At 50.7% G+C, this 23,237-nt stretch overlaps 1 protein-coding gene across 1 annotated transcript; it reads left to right on the top strand.

Annotated features, from left to right (window-relative positions):
- Positions 1-234: 234 nt before the first annotated feature.
- PLA2G4D (phospholipase A2 group IVD) lies at positions 235-21,568 on the top strand. The gene is made up of 20 exons (XM_050798178.1): positions 235-267; positions 377-446; positions 638-774; positions 1,749-1,880; positions 2,565-2,605; positions 2,957-2,999; positions 4,331-4,394; positions 4,776-4,912; positions 6,053-6,160; positions 6,606-6,643; positions 6,825-6,960; positions 7,302-7,438; positions 8,994-9,216; positions 16,750-16,867; positions 17,222-17,359; positions 17,588-17,695; positions 17,824-18,018; positions 18,257-18,423; positions 19,040-19,226; positions 20,194-21,568. Exons 1-20 carry the CDS (start codon positions 235-237, stop codon positions 20,418-20,420), a joined length of 2,439 nt encoding a protein of 812 aa, XP_050654135.1. The 3' UTR covers positions 20,421-21,568.
- Positions 21,569-23,237: the final 1,669 nt, after the last annotated feature.

The raw sequence follows: 23,237 nt of genomic DNA, 5'->3' as shown, positions 1-23,237 counted from the left end.
CCCTCCCTGGGAGCTCTGGGAAGGGCTGACATCTAACTGACCTATGTGGTGGCCACTCCTTGGCCCTCAGTTCCTTGCTCTGTCCACTACCCCATGTTTCTGTTCCTGAGGGGGAGGGGGTTCCACAAATCCCACCCTGGGTGGGCTGCTATTCCCTGACTGCTGCAGCCCAGAACCCTGACCCCAAAGACAGAGGTGGACAAAGGCTGTGTGGTCCCCAGAGGGTGTCTCGGAATGCCTGGCAGCGGTTGGTGTCGGCACCGCCAAGTGCCAGGAGAGCGGTGAGGGGTGTCGGCAGCCCGGTGCAGCACAGCAGCTCCAGGCACAGGGGAGGGAATGTGGGAAGGACTCTGGAGTTTGATTTTCTCTCCAGCAGGAGGCCTCTGCCTGCTGGCAGCTCACCGTGAGGGTCCTGGAGGCTCGGAACCTGCGCAGGGCCGACCTGTGTGAGTAACCGTCCTGTGCGCTCTGGCGGGAGCAGGGAGGACCGGATCCCATGGGAAGGGCCAAGATGAGCACCCTGGGGCTGGGCTGGGTCACCTGTGGTGACCGCCAGGGTCTTGATAGGAAACTGGCGTGGCCCGTGGAGAGGGGTGTGAGGAATCCTCCCTCATGGAGCCTTCCTTAACCTTGGCAGTGAGTGAGGCCGACCCTTACGTGATCCTACAGCTGTCGACCGTGCCTGGAATGAAGTTTAAGACCAAGACGCTCACCGACACCAGTCATCCTGTGTGGAATGAGGCCTTCCATTTCCTTATCCAAAGTCAGGTCAAGGTGAAGGCCGGGGACTCCTGGCCACTTCCCTGTGAGCAGGCCGGACCCCCATGCGAGGGTTCCTGGGGTCGAGCATGCTTCCTCCGGGGCTGTCAAAGAAACTGTTAGGAGAAGGGGGTCTCTGTGGCCTGGCCCATCTGTGCTGTGTGCAAGGAAACGTATGAAAGCATGAACATGGTCCTTTCACCAACTGACGGTGGGACTGACTCCTGCAAGCTGGGTTCCTCTCGAAGCCTAGCTATGAAACAGAGACAGTAAGAGCCCCCTCCTGACTGGGTCGTGCTGTGGGGTGAGATGAGACTGTGTGTGGAAGACCGTGGAAGGTCACCAGCACATACCTTAGGGTGCAGCTCAGGGAGCCAGAGAAGCCAAGGAGAGAGACAGAGACACAGACAGAGAGAGAGAAAGAGAGAATTCTTTGACAGACTTTTATGTGTTTTGTTTTGTTTTGTTTTTGTTTTTGTTTTGAGACGGAGTTTGCTCTTATTGCCCAGGCTGGAGTTGAATGGCACAATCTCAGCTCACCGCAACCTCCGCCTCCCAGGTTCAAGGGATTCTCCTGCCTCAGCCTCCCGAGTAACTGGGATTATAGGCACCCATCACCATGTCCAGCTAATTTTTTTGTGTTTTTAGTAGAGATGGGGTTTCACCACGTTGGCCAGGCTGGTCTCGAACTCTTGACATCAGGTGATCCACCCACCTCAGCCTCCCAAAGTGCTGGGATAACAGGCATGAGCCACCATGTCCAGCTCAGAATTTTATGTTTGATAAAAACAAAAATTAGAAGGAGGAAATTTGAAATTTAATAAGATTTCCTTATATTTAAGTTTTACAGTTTTTTTTTTTTTTGAAGTGCAGAAGAGTGGGGGCATAATAATCTTCTCTGGCTCTAGACATCAAGTAAGGGCTCAACAGAGGTGAGCTACTCTCGCTATGAGCAGGTAAAATGCTAAGTCGCTGTTCCTGGTTCCTAGAATGTTCTAGAACTTAGCATCTATGATGAGGACTCAATCACGGAGGATGACATCTGCTTCAAGGTTCTCTATGATATCTCAGAAGTCCTCCCTGGCAAGCTGCTCCGGAAAACCTTCTCCCAGAGTCCCCAGGTGGGTGGGGAAGTCCCCGTGGGCCGCACTTCTTCTGACTCCAAGCTGAGGAAGTTGCTGTTTCTCCCACCTGTTGAGAGACTGCTGGGGTGAACTCATTCACAGAAAATCTAAACCCCTTCCAGAAATATTTGCATTTTAATAAGCAAGGAGAAGGCTTCACTTTACAGTTAACAGGCTAAATCACCCAGTGGAGGAATTTTAGCCACCGGTGGCAGGAAGTCTTTGGGAGGTGGAGAACTTCCTAACACCCCTCAAAACACAGCTTAGCATCCATCACTCCTGCTGGTGGTGCCAAGGCCTGCTTTGTGAAGGTCTTACGTGCCTTCCTGCTGCAGCCTGGGGGTGGGGATGGCAGAGTTCGGGGGTCTGGGCCCTCCTCAAGAAAAACAAATGGGTCCTGCACATCATGCCTCCTTTGGCTGTGCTCCTTGTCTTCCCCTTCAGTCTTGCCCAGAGTTGTGGGACCTCCAAGGGAGGGAGACCTGTTCTCTGCAGACTTACTAGCCACGGGCAATGTGGGCAGGTAGCCTCAGTTTCCTCATCTGTAAATTGGAAATAATTGTACTAACGTGCCTCCCTTAGAGACTGCTTGAGAGGATGAGATGACACCTGTAAAAGAACTGTGTCAACTCTGAAGAAATAGGTATGTGCTGATGACTTGCTCATCCTTTCTAATTTCAGGGAGAGGAGGAGCTGGATGTGGAGTTCCTGATGGAAGAAACGTGAGTAATGTCACACAGCCCAGGGAGTGTCTCGGGACTCAGGCTCTGTCTGAGGAAATGGCCCTGACCTAGATCTCCCTGTGGTCAGTCTGCCTGACTGGCCCTCATCTCCTACCTCTGCCAGAGAGGTTGGGTGTGGGGTGGGGCTTCTCAGGGAAATGCAGAGGAAGGCCGATGTTTTCAGTGCCTGCTCTCTCCCCTCCCCTCTCTTCCTGCAAAGCATCTCCCCTTCCCTCTGAACCTTATCCAGGACCTACAGAGCCCTCAGCATCACCCAGGCAGACCCCACATGGGCGGGAGGGGGAGGTCAATGCAAGAAGCGTTTGCCTTTGTATGGTTTGATTTTTCCAGGTCGGATCGCCCAGAAAACCTCATCACCAACAAAGTCCTTGTTGTAAGCGCTTTCCCCAGGCTTAGGGGAGGGGCCCCAGAGCAGCTGCCTGGGGTGTGGACCAGCAGGGACAAGGAAGGGGCAGGGCTTCTTGGTAAAACCACCCCTAGCGTTCCAGCCAGGTGGTCACCTGGGGCTGTGGGTCTTGCAGGGTCCTGGAGCTAAGGGGCGCATAGAGAGAGGGGAGGCAGGGCTCTGCCGGGAGGAGGTTCTGGCCCACAGCTGTTGGGGGTGCTTCCGGAAGGCGTTTAGTCACCTGCGGTGAACTCATAGTTTTAGGGACTGACTGAGCGCTTCCCTGGGAAGTGGTGAAGAAATCAGGCAGGCCAGGCCCACCTTCTGGTTGTTCATGTTGAGGTCACCGAGGTTCAGAGGGAGCTCCCAGGGCGGTGTGCTGCCGACCTCGGAGACCCGATCCTAGAGATCGGATCCGGGGCTCAGGCAGTTCCTACTGGGGACGGGGAGAGTCCCCGTCAGCGCTCCTGACCGCGGGCTCGCGAAGCTGCAGTGAACAGAAATGGCCGCAAGGGGGCGAGCGGGCGACGCGCTAGAAGCTTTTATCACAGTGTCCCAGATCAGCCACACGGTATCCCAGACCAGCAGCACAGACCTGGGAGCAGGCGGGTCCAGGGTCACGTGCAAAGGCACCTAGAGCCCCAGCATTTAAGCTCCCAGGGGCTGTTTAATGGGCGGGTATTACTTTTAAAAATACACATGAAAATAAAGTCAAGCCAATGGCACTGCCTCTTAGGAGGTGATGGAGACACGCAGCGGGTGGGCAAATTCAGTGATTGTGTGGAGCATGGGTGGCGGGCATCTGCTGGTATGCTTCACAGATCGCACACAGACTCCCTTGGCAAGGCCACGGGGGCCTGGCCTTGTCGGTGTCCCCAGTTAGGCCACAGACGACAGCCAGGAGATGTTCGGAGTGTTTCTCCGGCACCCAGTCCACCCTCCTGTGGGCGGGCGGCTCACTTAGATTATTTGGAGTTGTGGTAGAATATCTCCTCCAGCTCCAAGCCACAGGGAAACAAGAGAAGAAAGAGCTATATCTGAGGATTGGGCACTCTAGGAGGTTTCGGGAGTTTGGCAATGCCAGGAGAGCTGGTGGGGAGATATGGAGCCGGGCCCGCCTGGCTGCTGGGGAGCATCAGTTTCAGCAGCGGAAGAGGATCGGCCATGGGGTCAAGGGCCTCTGCAGCCAAACTCATCCTGAGCCCACACAACTCCTTGTGTGTGTGGTGGATTTGAGACAGTGGGGCTCAGAGGGTTGAAGTTGAGGGGACCTCAGCTTACCCTGCAGAGGCCCCCGCCCATGATGTGGTCTTCCCTAGGCCCGAGAGCTGTCATGCCTGGATGTGCATCTGGACAGCGCAGGTAGCACCGCTGTGGTTGCAGGTGAGACCGGCTTGGAACCAGGCCTGGACTCTGCCTGGATGTGGGGGTGAGGAGGATTGCTGGGAAGCCTGCACAGGGCGGGAGGCCAGCAGCAGGATAGAGCATGCCTCTCCCTTCTCACCAACATGGCACAGAGGCCCATGGGTCTCCTTTGGGCAGGAGGGTCCCCTGACCTGGGGGAGAGCATGTTGCAGAAGGCAGGTGTCTGGGGCAGGGAGGTTGTGGGCCCCGTGGACTGGGAAGGGCCCTTTTCAGAATGCCATTGACGATGGCCCAGGCTCCCAGGCATCCTCTGAGTCCAAGTGGTGGTGTTGCTGTTCCAGGTCCGAGCTGGGGTTCTGGGCTCTTGTTCTCATGCTAACCTGCCCGCTCTCTCCCTAGATCAGGACAAGTTGGAGCTGGAGCTGGAGTTGAAGGGGTCCTATGAGGACACACAGACATCCTCCCTGGGCACAGCCTCTGCCTTCCGCTTCCACTACATGGCAGCCCTAGAGACAGAGCTGAGTGGGTGCCTGAGGGTAGGTCTTGGCTCTAGACCTCATTTGTAATCCCCAGGCTTGGGCAGCTCCAGCTGCTGCAGGCCCCTCCCTGCTCTCCCTGCCCACCAGGGCCAAGGCCCCTGTGGCCTTGTCAGCCTCCCTAGTTAGGTACCTCACCCTTGGCAGACATGGAGGACCACCAGGGGCCAGAGTGCTCATGGGGTTGCTGTACCATATCAATCTTTGAATCCTCCAGCAGCCCCTCCAGTGATACCCTTAGAATAAGACATGACGGGCTGGGCTCGGTGGCTCAAGCCTGTAATCCCAGCACTTTGGGAGGCCAAGACGAGCGGATCATGAGGTCAGGAGATTGAGACCATCCTGACTAACCCGGTGAAAACCCGTCTCTACTAAAAAATACAAAAAAACTAGCCGGGCGAGGTGGCAGGTGCCTGTAGTCCCAGCTACTCAGGAGGCTGAGGCAGGAGAATGGCGTAAACCTGGGAGGCGGAGCTTGCAGTGAGCTGAGATCCGGCCACTGCACTCCAGCCTGGGCGGCAGAGCGAGACTCCGTCTCAAAAAAAAAAAAAAAAAAAAAAAAAGGACTAAGACATGACATCTGTGCCCACAAGGCCCTGCACAGCCTGGCACTGGCCCATCTCTTTTGCCTCATTTTGTTCCACACTCCCCCCATGCACAGTGTGCCAGCCATCCTTGTCTCCTCTGTCATTTCCAACATGCCAGGTGCTCTCCTGTCCCCCACTGGCTCCTTCCAAGACTGCCTCCTCCTCCTCCTCCTCAACATCTTAGCTCAAATGCTGCCTCTTCAGAGGGTCCTCCTTGACCCCCACCTCAAATAAACCCCACGCACTCCACCTTCGGTTGCATTAGAAACTGTCATATCACACCACTTATTTCCTTCACGACATTTACTAACATCAGTTCATTACCCATGTCTTTATAAATTTACACATGCTATTCAGTGAGAACAATGCCTTTGTACTACATAAATGGTAGCTCTTATAATTTTATAGTTATGATACTTATCAATATTATACTTACGATACTTACCAATATTATAATATTCTGTATTATCAGGGAGAGACTGTGTCTGTCTGGATTACAGTCTAGATACTCAGTAGGGATTTGTTGAATGAATGAATGATGCTTTCCCTCCAGAGCTCCACAAGCAATGTCTGGAATGGGGACAACTCAGCTCGGCACCTCACTGTGCCCCTGAGGCCTTTGATCGGGAAGGAGGTGACCATGGATGTTCCTGCTCAAGATGTAAGTGGCCTCAACTGGATGGGAAATGACAGTAAGAATGAAGATAAGGCTGGGCTCCGTGGCTTAAGCCTGTAACCCAGCACTTTGGGAGGCCGAGCCAGGCGGATCACCTGAGGTCAGGAGTTCGAGAACAGCCTGGCCAACATGGGGAAATTCTGTCTCTACTAAAAATGCAAAAATTAGCTGGGCGTGGTGGCACATACCTGTAATCCCAGCTACTCTGGAGACTGAGGCAGGAGAATCGCTTGAACCCAGGAGGCGGAGGTTGCGGTGAGTCGAGATAGCACCACTGCACTCCAGCCTGAGCAACAAGAGCAAAACTCCATCTTAAAAAAAAAAAAAAAAAGAAGAAGAAGAAGATGAAGGGGACCAAGGCCCCAGGGGATACCCATGTGCTGCTTAGGGTCTAGGAGGGTCTCAGCAGGGTGTCTGGCTTTGATTTCAGGTCCCAGGAGTGAGGCTGCAGCTCAAGGCAGAGGGCTGGTAAGGGACATTCACATCTGTGGGGACAGTGAGAGGCGGGCATGCAGGAGGGGAGGGCTGTGGACAAGGGTGGTCCTTGAGATTGGAGGAGGGGCTTCTTTGGCAGCTCGCTGTGGGCTTGGCCAGCCGGTGGCTGAGCTCTGCAGGTGTCCCCTGACCCCTGGATCCTCCATTGACACAGCTCCAAGGAGCTGGCCGTGCACCTGGGCTTCAATCTGTGTGCAGAGGAGCAGGCCTTTCTGAGCAGGAGGAAGCAGGTGGTGGCCAAGGCCCTGAAGCAGGCCCTGCAGCTGGACGGAGACCTGCAGGAGGACGAGGTCTGGGGGCGCAGGGAGATGTGTGTGCAGATATCCTGGACTGGCCATAAGGGAGTACCTGATTCCTATGCCTCTCCAGAAACTCCAGTCAGTGGAGAGTGGGCATATGTGGGGAGACATGGGAGCGTGGGTGGGCTTTGGGGATCTAACTCCCTTGGGAGCTCCATCCTGGGCTGAGAGCCGTTGCTTCCAGAAGAAGGCTGGACCTAGCTCTGACCCTGACTCTATCAGGCCTCAACCATGTGGGCCCTGGAGACAGGGAGCGGGCAGGGCTTTGGGTGAGACAGGAGGCAGCTGGCCCCTTTCCTTGTTAATCCAGCCTGTGTCTGTATGTGGTCCAGGTACCCATTGTGGGCATCATGGCCACAGGAGGAGGTGCCCGGGCCATGACCTCACTCTACGGCCACCTGTTGGCCCTGCAGAAGCTGGGCCTGCTGGACTGTGTGACCTACTTCAGTGGCGTCTCAGGCTCTACCTGGTGAGGATTCTGGGGGACTGGACGGCAGAGATGATCAGGGGCCATAGCGGGGCAGAGTGGACACCAGAGGGACCCTCTGTATGGGGAGGCCAAGTAGGTGTGAGCAGTGTGATCTGATAGGAGCCAAGCAGCTTTCCCACAAGGGAGGAAACAGATGTTTACAGAAGCCCTGCCGTGAGCAAGGTGGTGCAGGAGGTGTGTTCCGGATGTTACTGAAGGGCTGTGAGGTAGCTGGCTCAGATGCAGCTGGGTCTGAGTCCCGGCAGCACCACTTACTGGCTGGCTGACCCTGAGCAACTTATCTCCTCCGATTCTCAGTTGACGCAGCTCCAAACAGGGGCAATCATGGCACATACCACGTGGGACTGGGGTCGGAGGATCACCCAAGTAAAGCACTTAACTTAATGCCCGGCACAGCCAGGAGTTCCTAACTGGTAGCTCTTTTTATCGTTCATTGTTATTATTTCATTTAATCTTCACCACACTTGAGGTAGATTCCCTTATTGTCCATTTAAGACTGTGTAGACATTGAGGTCGAAATGCTATTTTTACCTAAAGATAGCATGACCTCCCTACGCCCTCATCCTGCAGCATGATGAGGTGCAGCATCCCACTGTTAGAGATTCGTTCCTTTGAGTCTTATTGAAATGTGACTTTAAGGAGTAAAAGAAGAGGAAACTCCTCAGAGGAGTTTAGGTGACAGCTGTTGACAAGCACAGTGTGAAAAGGCTTCAGGACAGAACCATGAAGATGGGAGTGGGGTCCAGAACTGGGCTGTCCAGTACAGTAAGCCACTATGGTAGCCAGTAGCCACATGTGGTTATTGACCACTTGAAATGCAGCCAGTCCACATTGAGGTGTGTTATAAATAGACAGTGAAGGCCGAGCGCTGTGGCTCACGCCTGTAATCCCAGCACTTTGGGAGTCTGAGGCGGGCAGATCACGAGGTCAGGAGATTGAGACCATCCTGGCTACCACGGTGAAACCTCGTCTCTACTAAAAATACAAAAAGTAGCCAGCCATGGCGGTGGGTGCCTGTAGTCCCAGCTGCTGGGGAGGCTGAGGCAGGAGAATGGCGTGAACCCAGGTGGCGGAGCTTGCAGTGAGCTGAGATTGCCCCACTGCACTCCAGCCTTGGCGACAGAGCAAGAGTCCGTCTCAAAAAAAAAAAAAAAAAAAAAACACACAGTGAATTTGGAAGACTTAGTTTGAAAACAAAAATAGAAATTACATCAGTAACTGTATTGATTACATGTTGAAATGATAATTTTTGAATCTAGCGATTAAATAAAATATTAAAATTAATTTTACAGGCTTGTATATCTTTTTAATGTGGTTACTAGGAAATTTTAAGTTCCGCGCGTGGCAAACATTGTATTAATATTGGACAGCGTCGGTCTAGAAGGAGAGACCGCCCTGAGACCCGCTTCCCAGATCGGCCCAGCCTTGGCGGCAGAAGCCACGCGTCAGGAGAAGCTGCAGGGTGGGAAGGAGGGCTTGCAGCGCCCCATGCTGGGCCTCGGGCTCCTACTGTTCTGTCCCCTCGTTCTCCCAGGACAATGGCCCACCTGTACGGGGACCCTGAGTGGTCGCAGAAGGACCTGGAGGGACCTATCAGACACGCCCGGGAGCACCTGGCCAAGAGCAAGCTGGAGGTCTTTTCCCCAGAGCGCCTGGGGAGTTACCGCCGGGAGCTGGAGCTGCGGGCTGAGCAGGGCCACCCCACATCTTTTGTGGATCTGTGGGCGCTAGTGCTGGAGTCCATGCTGCACGGCCAGGTAGGGCGGCTGAGCACGTGGGGAGAAGTGTGTGTGCACCGCGGGGGCAAAGGCAGAGCGCCCAAGCAGCTGACATGCGATGCGCATTTCCTGCAGCGTGGAAGACCCTGTGTTTTAGTGTCTGCCTGACTTTGGAATTCTGCCTTTCTGAGTTAGCAGATTCTTTAATTAACTGCTATAAAACAGAAATTTCTGGATCTCCCAAAAGCTGGGAATGAGTCAGTATCAAAGTCAGTCAGGCAAACAAAGCTTTTGTTTTGAGTGGGTAAGATTGCTAGAACCATTTTTATTTATCCTGCAATATGAAATGTACTGTTCTTCTTCATCTTCAGGGTGGTGTTAAAAGCACAAACTCTGGAACCAGATTGCCTGAGTTCTAACCCCACTACCTCTTACTAGCTGTGTGTCCTTAGGCAAGTTATTTAACTTCTCTGTATGTCCGTTTTCTGATCTGTACAATGGGGATAACAACGGTTCTTAAGTTATAGAGCTGTTCGGAATACTCAGTGATACCTCAGCATAGAATAAGCATGAAGTGTCAGCTATTTTTCTTTATTCTAACAGCATCAAGACAAAACTAAACATTCATTTTTTTAAAAAAATTACAGTGCTCCTTGAGGGAAAGCTTAGTAAGTTAACTTCTGAACTTTACACTGATACAATTATTAAAATCAGCTATTTTTTCACACTATTGTTTTACCGCACATAACTATCTGAACAAAGTTTCAAAAGCATTTGAAACAATGAAAAGACAAAATGTAAGGAAAAGATTAGTAGCAGAAGGACTCATCTTTATCTTTGGGTCAGGAGTTTGATCAAGTATGATTATCATGGGAGGGGAGGAAAAAAATTGGTTAATGGGTATAAAAATAAATTTTTATAGAAGGAATTTAAAAAGAATGATTATCGTGTAAACTAACCAAAAATGAATTTGCCTTGAATTTTTTTCTTTAAATATTTTTCTTACCGGTTAAGTACAACACTGCTTAGAAACTACCATCCTCATTTTTTGTATTAGCTATAAATATTTATTATGCAAATCTCAATCTTTACTTATTATGAAACTCTTCACACCTAAGACATTGAATAAACCATAATGACATAATGAATATGCATGACCTTACCAACCAGCCTATGAAATGTTACAGATACAGTTAAAGCCCTTTGTATTCCCTCCCCAGTCTTATTTCCCTCCTGCCCCCAGGGGCAAACACCATCCTGAATTTAGGTTTATCATCATGTTGCAGAGCAAGGGAGCCTCAAAACTGGGGTTCCACCCATGGAGGTTCTTGGCTTCCCCCAGGAAGAAATTCAAGGGCTAGCTGGTGGTAGAAAAACAGCTTTATCAAGGGCACAGTGTTACAGCTCTGTGACTGCTCCTGCAGAGCAGGGCACCCATCAGCAGTGTGTCCAGAGCAGCAGCTCAGGGGCAGTTCCACAGTCACATTTATACCCATTTTTAATTACATGCAAATTAAGGAGTAGGTTATTCAGAAATTTCTAGAAAAAGGGTGGTAACTTCTGGGTTGTTGCCAGGGAATGAGTAAACTATCATGATACTGGTGAGCATGTCTTACGGAGAGGTGCTTTCAGCCTTTCCCTGTTTCAGCCAGTCTCCAATCTGGTTCCAGAGTTGAGCCCCGCCTCCTATCTCATTCCTGTCTCAGAGATTAGACCCTCCTCCTTAATCTTAACAGGGCTGCAGAAGGGTGAAAATCTGTCTTCTGTAACTGCTTCCTGCTTATGTTATGGGCGTAGGCCCTGGCCAAGCACCAGAGGAGTAAAAATCTCTGGATACCCGATCTAAGGGGCCCGTAGGCAGAACACTTTAATTCTCCTGGTCAGTTAGCAAGATGGATTGGAAGCCTTGTACCAGCATTGACTTTACCTGGAACTACTGTAATCTAAAAGACACAAACTTTACTAAGAGGTTAATCAAGCAAGGGCCAAAGATTAGTAATAAAAAGATAGCTCTCAAAGGTTCTAGGAGAGGTAAGAACAAGGTGAGACTTGGGAAGGCATTTTAGATTATGTAACCAGGACACTGATCCCAACTATATCTGTTGATATGATGTATCACATTTATTGATTTGTGTATGTTGAACTATCCTTGCATTCTTGGGATGGATTCCACTTGATCAATGGTGAATAATCTTTTCGATATGTTGCTGAATTTGGTATGATAGTTTTTTGTCGAGAACTTTTGCATCTATATTCATCAGGGGTCTTGGCCTGTAGGTTTCTTTTTTTGTTTGTGTCCTTATCTGGCTTTGGTATCAATGTAGTCCTGGCCTTGGATAATGACTTTAGAAGTATTCCCTCCTCTTGAATTTTTTTGAATAGTTTGAGTAGAATTGGTATTAGTTCTTTAAATGTTTGGTGGAATTCAGCAGTGAAGCCATCAGGTCCTTGACTTACCTTTAATGGGTGACATTTTATTACTGGTTCAATCTCATTGCTTGTTATTGGTCTGTTCAGCTTTTCTATTTCTTCATGGTTCAATCTTGGTAGGTTGAATGTGTCCAGGAATTTATCTATTTCTTCCAGGTTTTCCAGTTCACAAATTTTAACATATATATCCTTAAGAAAAATATGATACTATTTGCATGAACAATTTTGTACAAGTCTCCTTGTACACCTGCATTAGAGATTCTCTAAGCCTCCAAGATACATACCCAGTAGTTAAATTGTTGGGCCACTGGGTTTGTGCACCTTCAACTTTCCTACCTATTGCCAAACCATTCTCCAAAGGAGTTGTGTTAATTCACACTCCCACTACCAGTGTATAATAGTTGCTTTTTCTCTATATCTTGGGCAGACTTTTAAATTTTTGTTTAACTATGGGGTGTGAAAGGAACATTTATCATTTAGCATTTCTTTGAATTTTAGTTAGACAGTTTATGTTTTTAAGTATATTTATCATTTGGGCTTCCTCTTCCATGAATTACCTATTCAAACCCCTTTCCATTTTCCTGTTTAATTTGACTTTTTCATTTTTTTTTGCAGGAATTCTTTATATATTTTTGATGTGAACCCTCATCAGTTCTAATGGTTTTAATGCATAATTTCAGTATAATCTAATTTATCATTCTCCTTTATGGTTTGTATTTTGGGGAGTCTTCCTTTTCCCTCTGCCAAAGTTATAAAATATCTTTCTATACATTCTTATAAAAATTTTAAAAGATTTATTTCTTATTAATAGGACTTTAATCTACCCAGAATTTATCTCCAGGTATCATGTGGCTAGGGATCCAACTTTGCTTTTTCTCACATTAATAACAAATTTTCCCAGTCTCATCTACTGAATTTTTTCTCCACTGATCTGCATTGCTAGTTTTGTCATATATCAGGTTTCTTGTATTTTTCGTATATTTATATTCCCGGGACTCTTCCTGAGTGCCCTATTCTGTTCCAACAGGACAGATTCTCTATCCCTATGCCAATAGCACACTGACTAAAGTTTTGTGATAAATCTTGGTATCTGATAGGCCAAGTTACCAGTCCACTTGAATTCTTCTTCAGTATTCTCTTGGTTGTACTTGCCCCTTTGCTGTTTCTTTCCTTCCTTCCTTCCTTCCTTCCTTCCTTCCTTCCTTCCTTCCTTCCTTCCCCTCCCCTCCCCTTCCCCCCCCCCTCCCCTCCCCTCCCCTCCCCTCCCCTCCCCTCCCTCCCTCCCTCCTTCCCTCTCCCTCCCTCCCTTCCTTCTTTTCCTCAGAGTCTTGCTCTGTCACCCAGGCTGGAGTGCAGTGGCACAATCTCGGCTCACTGCAACCTCTTTCTCCTTTCTTCAAGTGATTCTTGTGCCTCAGCCTTCCACGCACCTGGGACTACCGGCATACACCACCATGCCCGGCGAATTTTTGTATTTTTAGTAGAGATGGTTTTTCACCACTTTGCCCAGGCTGCCCTTCAACTCCTGGCCTTGAGTGATCCACCTGTTTCAGCCTCCCAAAGTGCTGAGATTACAGGTGTGAGCCATTACACCTGGCCTGCTGTTCTAATTATATGATAGAATCACCTAGTCATGTTTTGTGACAAATGTTTTTGGGATTTTTATTGAAATGGCATTGAATTTATAAAGCCAACATAATTACTAGAAATATTTTCGTTTTATCACTATGTGCTATGTAGTCTTTGGATCTACTGTTTAAGTTCATATTCAGTTTTGATGATGTCATGTTTTATTAACTGACTTTCCTGCTGGGTGGCAGCGGTTAGTTACTATAGAATGGGAGAAGCTTGTTTTAACAGTTCCCTTTACAAGGTGCTAGAAAATGCAGTTTGATTCTAGGCTATACAGCAGACTTTTATTTAATTACCATTGGATCCTCCAGTAATGACTTAATGCATGGTTTTGTGTGTAAGCTTTATAAACATTTTTAGAAGACAATTTTTTAATTGTTCACAAAAATAGAAATGCTTGTGGTATTATTAGATACCTATATATTCTTAAAAATGAACCTGAACAACATAGTGAGACCCCGTCTCTACAAAAAATTTAAAAATTAGCTGGGCGTGGTGGCACACACCTATAGTCCCAGCTACTCAGGAGGCTAATGTGGGAGGATTGCTTGAACATGGGAGGTTGAGGCTGCAGTGAGCTGTAATCATGCCACTGCATTCCAGTCTGGGCTTTAGAGTGAGACTCTGTCTCAAAAAAAAGCACCTATGCTATTTTTAAAATTTTGTCCCAATAGGAAAGGTTTTCAATTTATTATTTTTTTTCTTCTGTTTATCATACCTTACCTCTTAAAGCCAACATTCATTGTAGACTTTATAAAATAATGTTTTATTCAGGCAATTTTAGTGTCTATTTCTAATTTTTTAAAGATGTTAGATAAAAACAGGTATTTATTACCTCTATAATGTAATAATCTAAAGTACCAAAAGTCACTTTACAATGTCAGAAAATATAACTCCATTTATGACAAATCACAATTTCGTTAATATTAATGAATATCATACCCTGAAATTTTGCTCAGAATGACTTTATTAGCCTACATACATCTTTAATAATGATTAGGTTTTTATAAAAACCCATTCATAAAATACACTAGCTATAATAAGTGCTTCTCAAACTCTCATCTCTTTGAAACTTTTTTCTTCAGTCTTTTGCTGGCAAGTACCGAACTGCTTAGAAGCTGCTCATCATTCCTCAAGGAGAAACTCAGAGTAGTTCTCTTATCCTTTCCTGAGTTAAGAACTGACACACTTGCCTTCCATTTAGTCTGCATTGCCAGTACTGCACCAAGCTCCAGTGTTTCCCATGGGACCCTCAAATCATCAGAACGGTGTTCTGCAGGGTTGGGGTTACTCGCTTGGAAACTGGGGGGTTAGAGACTGAGAGTCCTGCCGCAGCTTACTGGTGAGCCATTAGACATACTGGGTGGGTGCTGTTTCAGTAGATGCAGGGGTGTGCTGATCTTTTTCCAGAACTTTCCCTAGGGCATAATTTGCGCAACTGTAGTAAAAGGACACATTTTCCCTCATCATATGTATCAAAAGAGCAACAGAGTTTCTAAATAAAAAGATTTTGAGAAGGGATCATGTACACACATTTGTACCTAAGGACTGACTTGTCCATACACCACCACCATCCATGGCAGGGGATTGAGCCCTGTTTAGAGATTTCCTGCAAATTCCCTATAACTCATACTGGGGACCATTGAAGAATGGGGTGGAAAAACGACTGGTTGACACATGAGTGTTCTTGTCAGGGACAGATGAGCTGCCAGCGAGGAGGACACACACACTGGGTGTGTTGGGTTTTGCCATGGATGTGGGAGAGGGACCCTCCTTGAGTGGGCTGGGTAGGAATCCTCACACCTGGCTGGCCATCAGGATCATCTGCAGGTTTTTTTTTTTTTTTTTTTTTTTTTTTTTGAGACGGAGTCTTGCTCTGTAGCCCGGGCTGGAGTGCAGTGGCCGGATCTCAGCTCACTGCAAGCTCCGCCTCCCGGGTTTAGGCCATTCTCCTGCCTCAGCCTCCGGAGTAGCTGGGACTACAGGCGCCCGCCACCTCGCCCGGCTAGTTTTTTGTATTTTTTTTAGTAGAGACGGGGTTTCACGGTGTTAGCCAGGATGGTCTCGATCTCCTGACCTCGTGATCCGCCCGTCTCGGCCTCTCAAAGTGCTGGGATTACAGGCTTGAGCCACCGCGCCCGGCCATCTGCAGGTTTTTAAAAGGCAAACTCCAAAGTGACTTCTGACAGGCTGATTCTCAGTGGAGACCCAGAGGTCCACATGCTTCACATGCTCTCACATGTACACATTCACTGAGTCAATCTGATGATAAGGGCTGCTGTGGCAGGTTGGGAGCCTCTAGAACTAGACACTCTTCAGCTTGGAGAGCCCAAAGGAAGGATGACATATTCGTGGTACATGTACTGCCCAGTAGAAACAGCCCAGGGCTGAAGGCATCAACCTCAGCTCTGGCGGCAGAATCCTTCCCAAGGTGATGCTCCCGGCAGGCAGCACCATTAGCCTTGCTGGTGCTTGGGAAGAACTCCATTTGCAACTCTAGTTCAGCATAGAATGAGGTCTTTCTGTTCCCCCACAATTCAGGGAGGCTCTGTGGAGGCTCCCCCAAAAGGCAAGCTATAGTCGTTGCCATCAAAGAACTTGGGCCATGGATGGTGGTGCCTCATGTCTGTAATCCCAGCACTTTGAGAGGCCAAGGCAGATGGATTGCTTGAGCTCAGGAATTTGAGACCAGCCTGGGCAACATGGTGTAACTCCATCTTTACAAAAAATACAAAAATTAGCCAAATGTAACTTGTAGTCCCAGCTACTCTACTCAGGAGGCTGAGGTGGGAGGATCACTTGGGCCTGGGAGGCGGAGGTTGCAGTGAGCCAAGATTGCACCACTGCACTCCAGCCTGGGTGAGAGAGTGAAACCCTATCTCAAAATAAGATAAAACAAAGACAGAGCTTGGAGCTCTATTGAACAGGAAATTAAGAACAGAAGGCAAGAATAAACAACGGGGTACAACCTCATGCTGTGCAAAGCCAGAAATAAGAGGGACAATGGGGGGTGGGGCAAGGATGTAAGGAAAGCATTCGGGAGGGGCTGAAACTTGAACTGCATTAAGGAGAAGCTAGAAGAGGAGGCAATCCATCCCTGGCATAGGCTTCGGTATATGCTAAAAGGGCATTGCTGTGTCCTTTCTGCAAAGCAATACATGTATATGTGCATGTGTCCTTGTGTCTGTGTGTCAGTATCCACACCCACTTCACCCTTAAACCCACGAAGATGGGCCTGGAAGCACTGCTGGCATTGTAGTCCCTGTGAATGGCCCTCGCTGGAGATTGACAGTACACAGCCTGCATGCTCTGTCCAGCGACCCTGCATCTAGGGCTGGTCAGAACACGGGGGCACGAGTGGGAACTGACCCACATATGGTCCCCAGATCCCATGGGAGGAGGTGCCTCCTCACCCCCAGCCTGGTCCCCCATCCTGCCCCTGTCCTGGTGGAGCCGCTGCCTCCAGGACACTCCCAGCCTCACTTAGGCCCTGATGCCCTCTGGCCCCAGGTGATGGATCAGAAGCTGTCAGGACAGAGAGCCGCCCTGGAACGGGGTCAGAACCCTCTGCCCCTCTACCTGAGCCTCAATGTCAAAGAGAACAATCTGGAGACGCTGGACTTCAAGGGTACAGTTCTACCCACTCCCCCTTCCTCATACTCCACCCTCCAAATCCTCTGCACCCCGAGAGTCCCCAGAGAATTCACGCTGGAAGCTCCGCACAGATTGCCCAACCTTCCTGAGTCCTGAGGGACTCGGGGCCGCTCTCTGTGTTTGGCAGTGGGGAGTGCTTGAGGGTGTGGACCAAGGCCTGGGAAGGGTGTGGTCAGCCCAAGAGTGCACATTGCTCACATCTGCTGCATTGGTGTCAGGCACAGCGGGGCTCGGGCCTGCTGGGGGCAGGGGCAGTATCTTTGGCCAGAGCTGGGGCTTCCGTAATCCACTCCCCTCACACTCCTGCCTCTCCCTCCCACCCCATTAGAGTGGGTTGAGTTCTCCCCCTATGAGGTCGGGTTCCTGAAGTACGGAGCCTTCGTCCCTCCTGAGCTCTTCGGCTCCAAGTTCTTCATGGGACGGCTGATGAGGAGGATCCCGGAGCCCCGGATCTGCTTTCTGGAAGGTGAGAGTGGTGGCTCTGAAGGCCCTGGGCAGCCCTGGGCCAGGCGTCTGAATGGACATGGGTCCTGTAGCTCAGGTGGGGCAGAACCTCAGGATGAGGGGGAGGGGTAGGTGGCGGGGGGCGGTACATGGTAGGGGCAGCCCTCTCCCCACTCCCATTTTCCATCAGCACCCGAGGGTGGGGCCGCTGGCTGGGGCCTGAGGCTGACCTCTCTTGGGGTTCCCTCAGCCATCTGGAGCAACGTTTTCTCCCTGAACCTGCTGGACGCCTGGTATGACCTCACCAGCTCTGGGGAGTCCTGGAAACAGCACATCAAGGACAAGACCAGGAGCTTAGGTGGGAAGGGTGGGGGCACTGAGGGGGCTGGGATGATGCTGTTCCTTCAGACTCTGCTTGCGGTGTGCGGTGTCTGAGGGGAAGAAGTGAGGGGAAGAAGGGTCCAATGTCTGTTTCTCTGGCTTCAGAGAAGGAGCCCCTGACCTCCTTGGAGACCTGCTCGTGGCTGGAGGCCTCGTGGCTGCAGCCGGGCACGGCGCTGGCCCAGGCATTTAAAGGCTTCCTGACCGGCAGGCCCCTCCACCAGCGCAGCCCCAACTTCCTCCAGGGCCTCCAGCTACACCAGGACTACTGCAGCCACAAGGGCTTCTCCACCTGGGCAGGTCGGGGCCGCGGCCAGGGGTCCTTAGGTCACAAGGTTGGGCCTCTGGGTGGTGTGGCAGGGACTGGCCGAAGCCTAGGAGGTCAGCATCCATTTCTGGGGTATGGGCTGGAGAAGATCCCCTTGGAAGGTCCTGGGGAAGGACTGGTGGCATTCAGGGAGTGACCCAGAGGAGAGAAGGGGACATGGATGACCTGTGGCAGGGTGGTGGCCTCTGACCATCCTGCAATTCCTACCAGACTGCCAGCTTGACTCCACGCCCAGCCAGCTGACTCCCCAGGAGCCCCAGCTCTGCCTGGTGGACGCTGGCTACTTCATCAACACCAGCTGTCCCTCCATGTTCCGGCCAGGCCGCAGGCTGGACCTCATCCTCTCCTTCGACTACTCTCTATCTGCGCCCTTTGAGGTACGCTGGCCACCCCAGGGGAACCCCTCTGCCCAGCCAGGCCAAGCTCCAGAGGCAAATAGCAGGGCCACTGACCTACTGCCCCACACCGCCTGGGTCCCGAAGGGAAGGAGGGGTGTCAGGCCTTGATCTGCTGGCTCCTGCCAGGGTCCTCAGGTGGGAAGGGCTGTGGTGGTGCAGGGGCCTTGGGCTCCCAGGCCAGGTGAACAGGGAGGGACCTTCCCACACCTCCAAAGAACGGCTGGACAGAGCTGAGAGGAGACCCTAGCATCTCCATGTCCATCCCCCAGACCTCCCCTGAGACGCCGTGCAAATGCAGGTCCCCTCCCGGCTCTGGGATTTGAACAATCCAGCAATAGCAATCCAGAGTTGGAGTTTGGGGGGCTGGGGGTGGGTCTGTACCCCACCTAGAGATTTTAACCAAGCAACATTGCAGGCCACCAGAGTCCTTGGACTCCCCCTGGGTCTCCCTCCGAGTCACTCTGCAGCTTGGCCTGACCACAGACAGGACAGAGCCAGGCCGCTGTCTCGACACAGGCAGCTGGTGTGTGCTGGAACTGGCCCAGCACTGACCTGGGACGGGCTGGTTCTCTCCGGGCCACCTTCTCCCCACCAGGCACTGCAGCAGACAGAGCTGTACTGCCGGGCCCGGGGGCTGCCCTTCCCCCGGGTGGAACCCAGCCCTCAGGACCACCAGCAGCCAAGGGAGTGCCACCTCTTCTCAGACCCCGCCTGCCCCGAGGCCCCGATCCTGCTGCATTTCCCGCTGGTCAATGCCTCCTTCAAGGACCACTCAGCCCCCGGTGAGGCATCCCCTCGCAAGCACCCAGGCTGCCTGGCCCCTCAGAGGCCTGCCCTGGGCCCCCTGCCGCCCAGCAGAGGGAAGGGAAGTGAGTCTGCCCGGAGAAGGCTTCAGGACAGGCCCATCCAGGCCCACCCAGACCTTAGAGCCCACCCTGGCCTCCTTGCTGATGCCCTCATCCCTGCAGGCCCTCTGTTGGCAGGGTCACTATGCAGTGGTCCCCTTTGTCATGACGCCGGGCTCCTGCGGCCCTTCCATCTGCCCTAGTGCCCCCAGCTGCCCGGGGCTCCTCTGCTTTCCTGCTCTGTGGGAAACTCAGTCAGCCTCTCCATCATCCTTCCCCAGCCCAGGCTGGGCCCCTTCTCAAGGAGATGGGCCTCTTCTCAGGGGCTCCCGAAATGTAAACCCCCATCACATTCCTTCCTATCCTCTCTTCTCACCAACTGGTCAGAATTTTATTTCCTTCTGGTGGGAAAAACTCATTGCCGTCTTTGTGCGATATTCCCAGCTTTCCGGTTCCCACCATCATTCTAGATCTCCCAGCTTTCCTCTGAACATGCTCAGCCCACATCTGAGAATTCTAAAGAACCTTCATGTCTCAGCAAGTTCTCGCTGCCCCCTTGCTTCCACTGTGAGTCCTAAGAATCCGTTCACAAACCCAGTTGACTTCCTTCTTCTGGCTATTTCCACCTTGCCTCGAAGCAATGTACAGACATGTGGGGCTGCCAGAATAGCCTAAGGAGTGTCATGCTGCAAGGCAACGAAATATGAAATTGTATTTTCTACCACCAAATAGTATCCTTCCAAAGAGCACCCTGCCACCCACACTTACATCCCTGGGCAAAGGACACAGAGAGCTGGGAGGAAAGCAGGGGCTCCTCCAGTGGGGGCAGCCCTCCCTGTGCGCTGCTGCCAGGCTGTGGAGACCCCAGCGTTCTGCTCCTGACACCCCTCTCACCCCTGGGCAGGTGTCCAGCGCAGCCCCGCAGAGCTCCAGGCTGGCCAAGTGAATCTCACCGGGACTACCTCCCCCTATGCCCTGTCCAACATGACCTACAAGGAGGAAGACTTTGAGCGCCTGCTACGGCTCAGTGACTACAACGTGCAGACCAGCCAGGGTGCCATCCTGCAGGCCCTGAGGACCGCACTGAAGCACCGGGCCCTAGAGGCGAGGCCTCCAGGGGCACAGACCTGAGGCTGCTCAGAGCCCCCAGGACCCTGAGGGCCACAATCTGACCCTCCAGGGCCTGCGGGCATAACCTGATCTGCAGCTGAGCTCAGCCACAGGCCTTCCCGGCTGGAGTTCTGGGCACTCCCAGGCCTGGGTGGCCTCTGCAGCTGGTCTCACTGCCCAGAGGGAACTGCATCCAGTGCAGAGTTCTCCCTTACGTTCATGGCTGGCTTGAGAAGAGTAGAAAATAACTTCGCCAGGCCAGTGTGTGGAACAGCTGGTCCAACCAGGCAGACTTTCACACCACAATTACTTCCATGCCTGAGAAGAATAGATTTGAGGTGCAAGCCGGAGGTGGCAGATCAGGAGTAGGGAGAGGAAGGACAGGGGATGCCTGACCTGACAGGTGGCTTCAGGTCTCGGGAATCACAAGACATCCTGAACACATTGCCTCCCCGTCTTCTTCCTGCTCCTCATCCTCCTCCTCCTCTCCTTGTCCTTCTCCTCTTTCTCCTCCTGCTTTCAGTATGCAAGTCTAGTACTTGTTTAAATTTATTCCTAAATATTTTATTCTTGTATATAAGTGGAGTTATTTTCTTAATTTCATTTTAGATTATTCATTGCTATTTTATAGAAATACAATGGATTTTTAAATATTGATCTTGTATTCCACAGTCTTGCTGAAGTTGTTTACCGGCTCTAGTACTTTTGCAGATTTCTTAAAATTTTCTGTAGACAGATCATGCCATCTTCAAATAGAGATGGTTTTACTTCTTCCTTTCTGATCCGAATGCCTTTTATTTATTTTTCCCAATTGCCCTGACCAGTACAATGATGAATACACGTTTCAAGAGCAGACATCTTGTCTTGTTCCTGACACTGAGAGGAGAGCATACGTCTCTAAACATTTAGTGTGATTTTAACTGTGGGTTTTTCTTAGACATCCTTTATCAGGTTGAGAAAGTTCTCTTTTATTTCTAGTTTATTGAGTGTTTTATGATGAAAGGGTGTTAGGTTTTGTCAACTGATTTTTCTGTGTCTATGGGCATGATCATGTGGTTTTGTCTTGTATTTTATTAATGTACTCTATTGCATTAATTGGTTTTTGGATATTAAACCAACTTTGCATTCCTGGGGCAGTTTCCATTTGATTATGGTATATAACCCCCTTTTTTTTTTGAGATAGAATCTCATCATACTCTGTCACCCAGGCTGAGTTCAATGGTGCAATCATGGCTCACTGCATCCTCAACTTCCTAGGCTCAAGTGATCCTTCCACTTCAGCCTCCCAAGTAGCTGGGACTACAGGCATGTAACAACATACTTGGCTAAATTTGAAAAAAAATTTTTTTGTAGCGATGAGGTCTCACCAAGTTGCCCAGGCTGGTCTTGAACTCGTGAACTCAAGCAGTCCTCTTGCCTCAGCCTCCCAAAGTGCTGGGATTACAGGCATGAGCCACAACAGCCAGCTGCTGGCACATTTCTTACCTTCCTCATGCAAGGGTGCGGGCATGTGTGTGTGCGCACACACACACACACACACACACACACACACACACACACACACCTGGCCCCAGGAGCTTCGGGACAGATCTTGGCTCAGGGACTGCCCTTATCTGATGTCCTCTCTCAGCTTCCTTCCCTGTGCCTCTTCTGCATTTGGCTTTATTTTGATTCTTCACTTTTTCCATTTTATCACAGACTTTGGTTTTTTTAAACAATGATAATGGGAATTGACTGGCCGTTGTGTTTTATTTTATGCTGGGCGTTTTACATTATTCCCCTTAATTCTCACAGCTGCCTAATGTGTTAGGTAGAATTACCGTCTCCGTGTCATCAATAATGAAACTCAGGGGTGGGAAAGGAACAGAACAAAGCATCCCGTGACTCGTCTGCCGGGCCCTGGTGTCTGCCTGATGCACACAAACTTCACAGAACGCCCGCGTCAGGCAGGGTCACCGTGCCCCCGTGATGCAGCAGGACAGAATCAAGGCCACTCCATAAATATGCCTGAGCGTGGACAAAAAAACGAGGTCACCGTGAAACCACAAAAATGGCCAAACAGTGCCCTCTCCTGTTTCACACGAGAGACTGCTGTTTCCCTGCCAGGCTTTTCGTACCTCCCCTGTTCTTCCACCTCCTGGATACAAATTGTGAAGATCCCCAATTGTAGACTCACCCCACTCTCCAACAGCACCCAATCCTCAGAGAAACACTTTGCTTCCTTGAACATTTCCTAATATCACCCCTACAAATGCCCAAATCCTTCAGTAAGCACCCCTCACCCCCACAACACACTTAATGAGACTCTGCGCTGCCCCCTAGTGTGCAGTCTTCTTAGTGCAGTGGGTACCAATTAACTCCAATTTGCTTGACTGCGGGGCTGCTCTTGATGGCCTCTGGCCGGTAGGCGTCCACAGGGATTAAATAACTTGCTAACCTCAAAGGTGGCGGATCCAGGACTGGAGCTTCTGACAGCCACACCACTCTGCGTCTTTGGTCACTGACTTTGGAACATGCCCTATTCACAGTTTAGAATTAACCTCACCCAAAGAGAGGTCCAGCCTCTGCCCTTGGCTAGTGGGAGGTGACCTGTGGGTCCTGGAATGTCCTGTGTGACAGGAGTGTCTTTGTTTGCTGGGGGGCTTTGGAGACTAAAGGTCCATCACACAGGCAGCGTCTGATCAAGCCTCAGTAAAGCCTCTGGGCACCAAAGGCTCAGGTAGACTTTCTTTGTGGACAACGCCCTGTACGTATCCTCACACATTGTGGCCCAGAGGAGGCAACGCTGTCCAGAACCCCAAAGGGAGAAGACGCCTCCCTGGAAGCTTGTGACTGGAC

Source organism: Macaca thibetana, chromosome 7 (genome assembly GCF_024542745.1).
Source record: "Macaca thibetana thibetana isolate TM-01 chromosome 7, ASM2454274v1, whole genome shotgun sequence".
Taxonomy (NCBI): domain Eukaryota; kingdom Metazoa; phylum Chordata; class Mammalia; order Primates; family Cercopithecidae; genus Macaca; species Macaca thibetana.
This window is presented reverse-complemented; position numbering and strand designations above follow the sequence as displayed.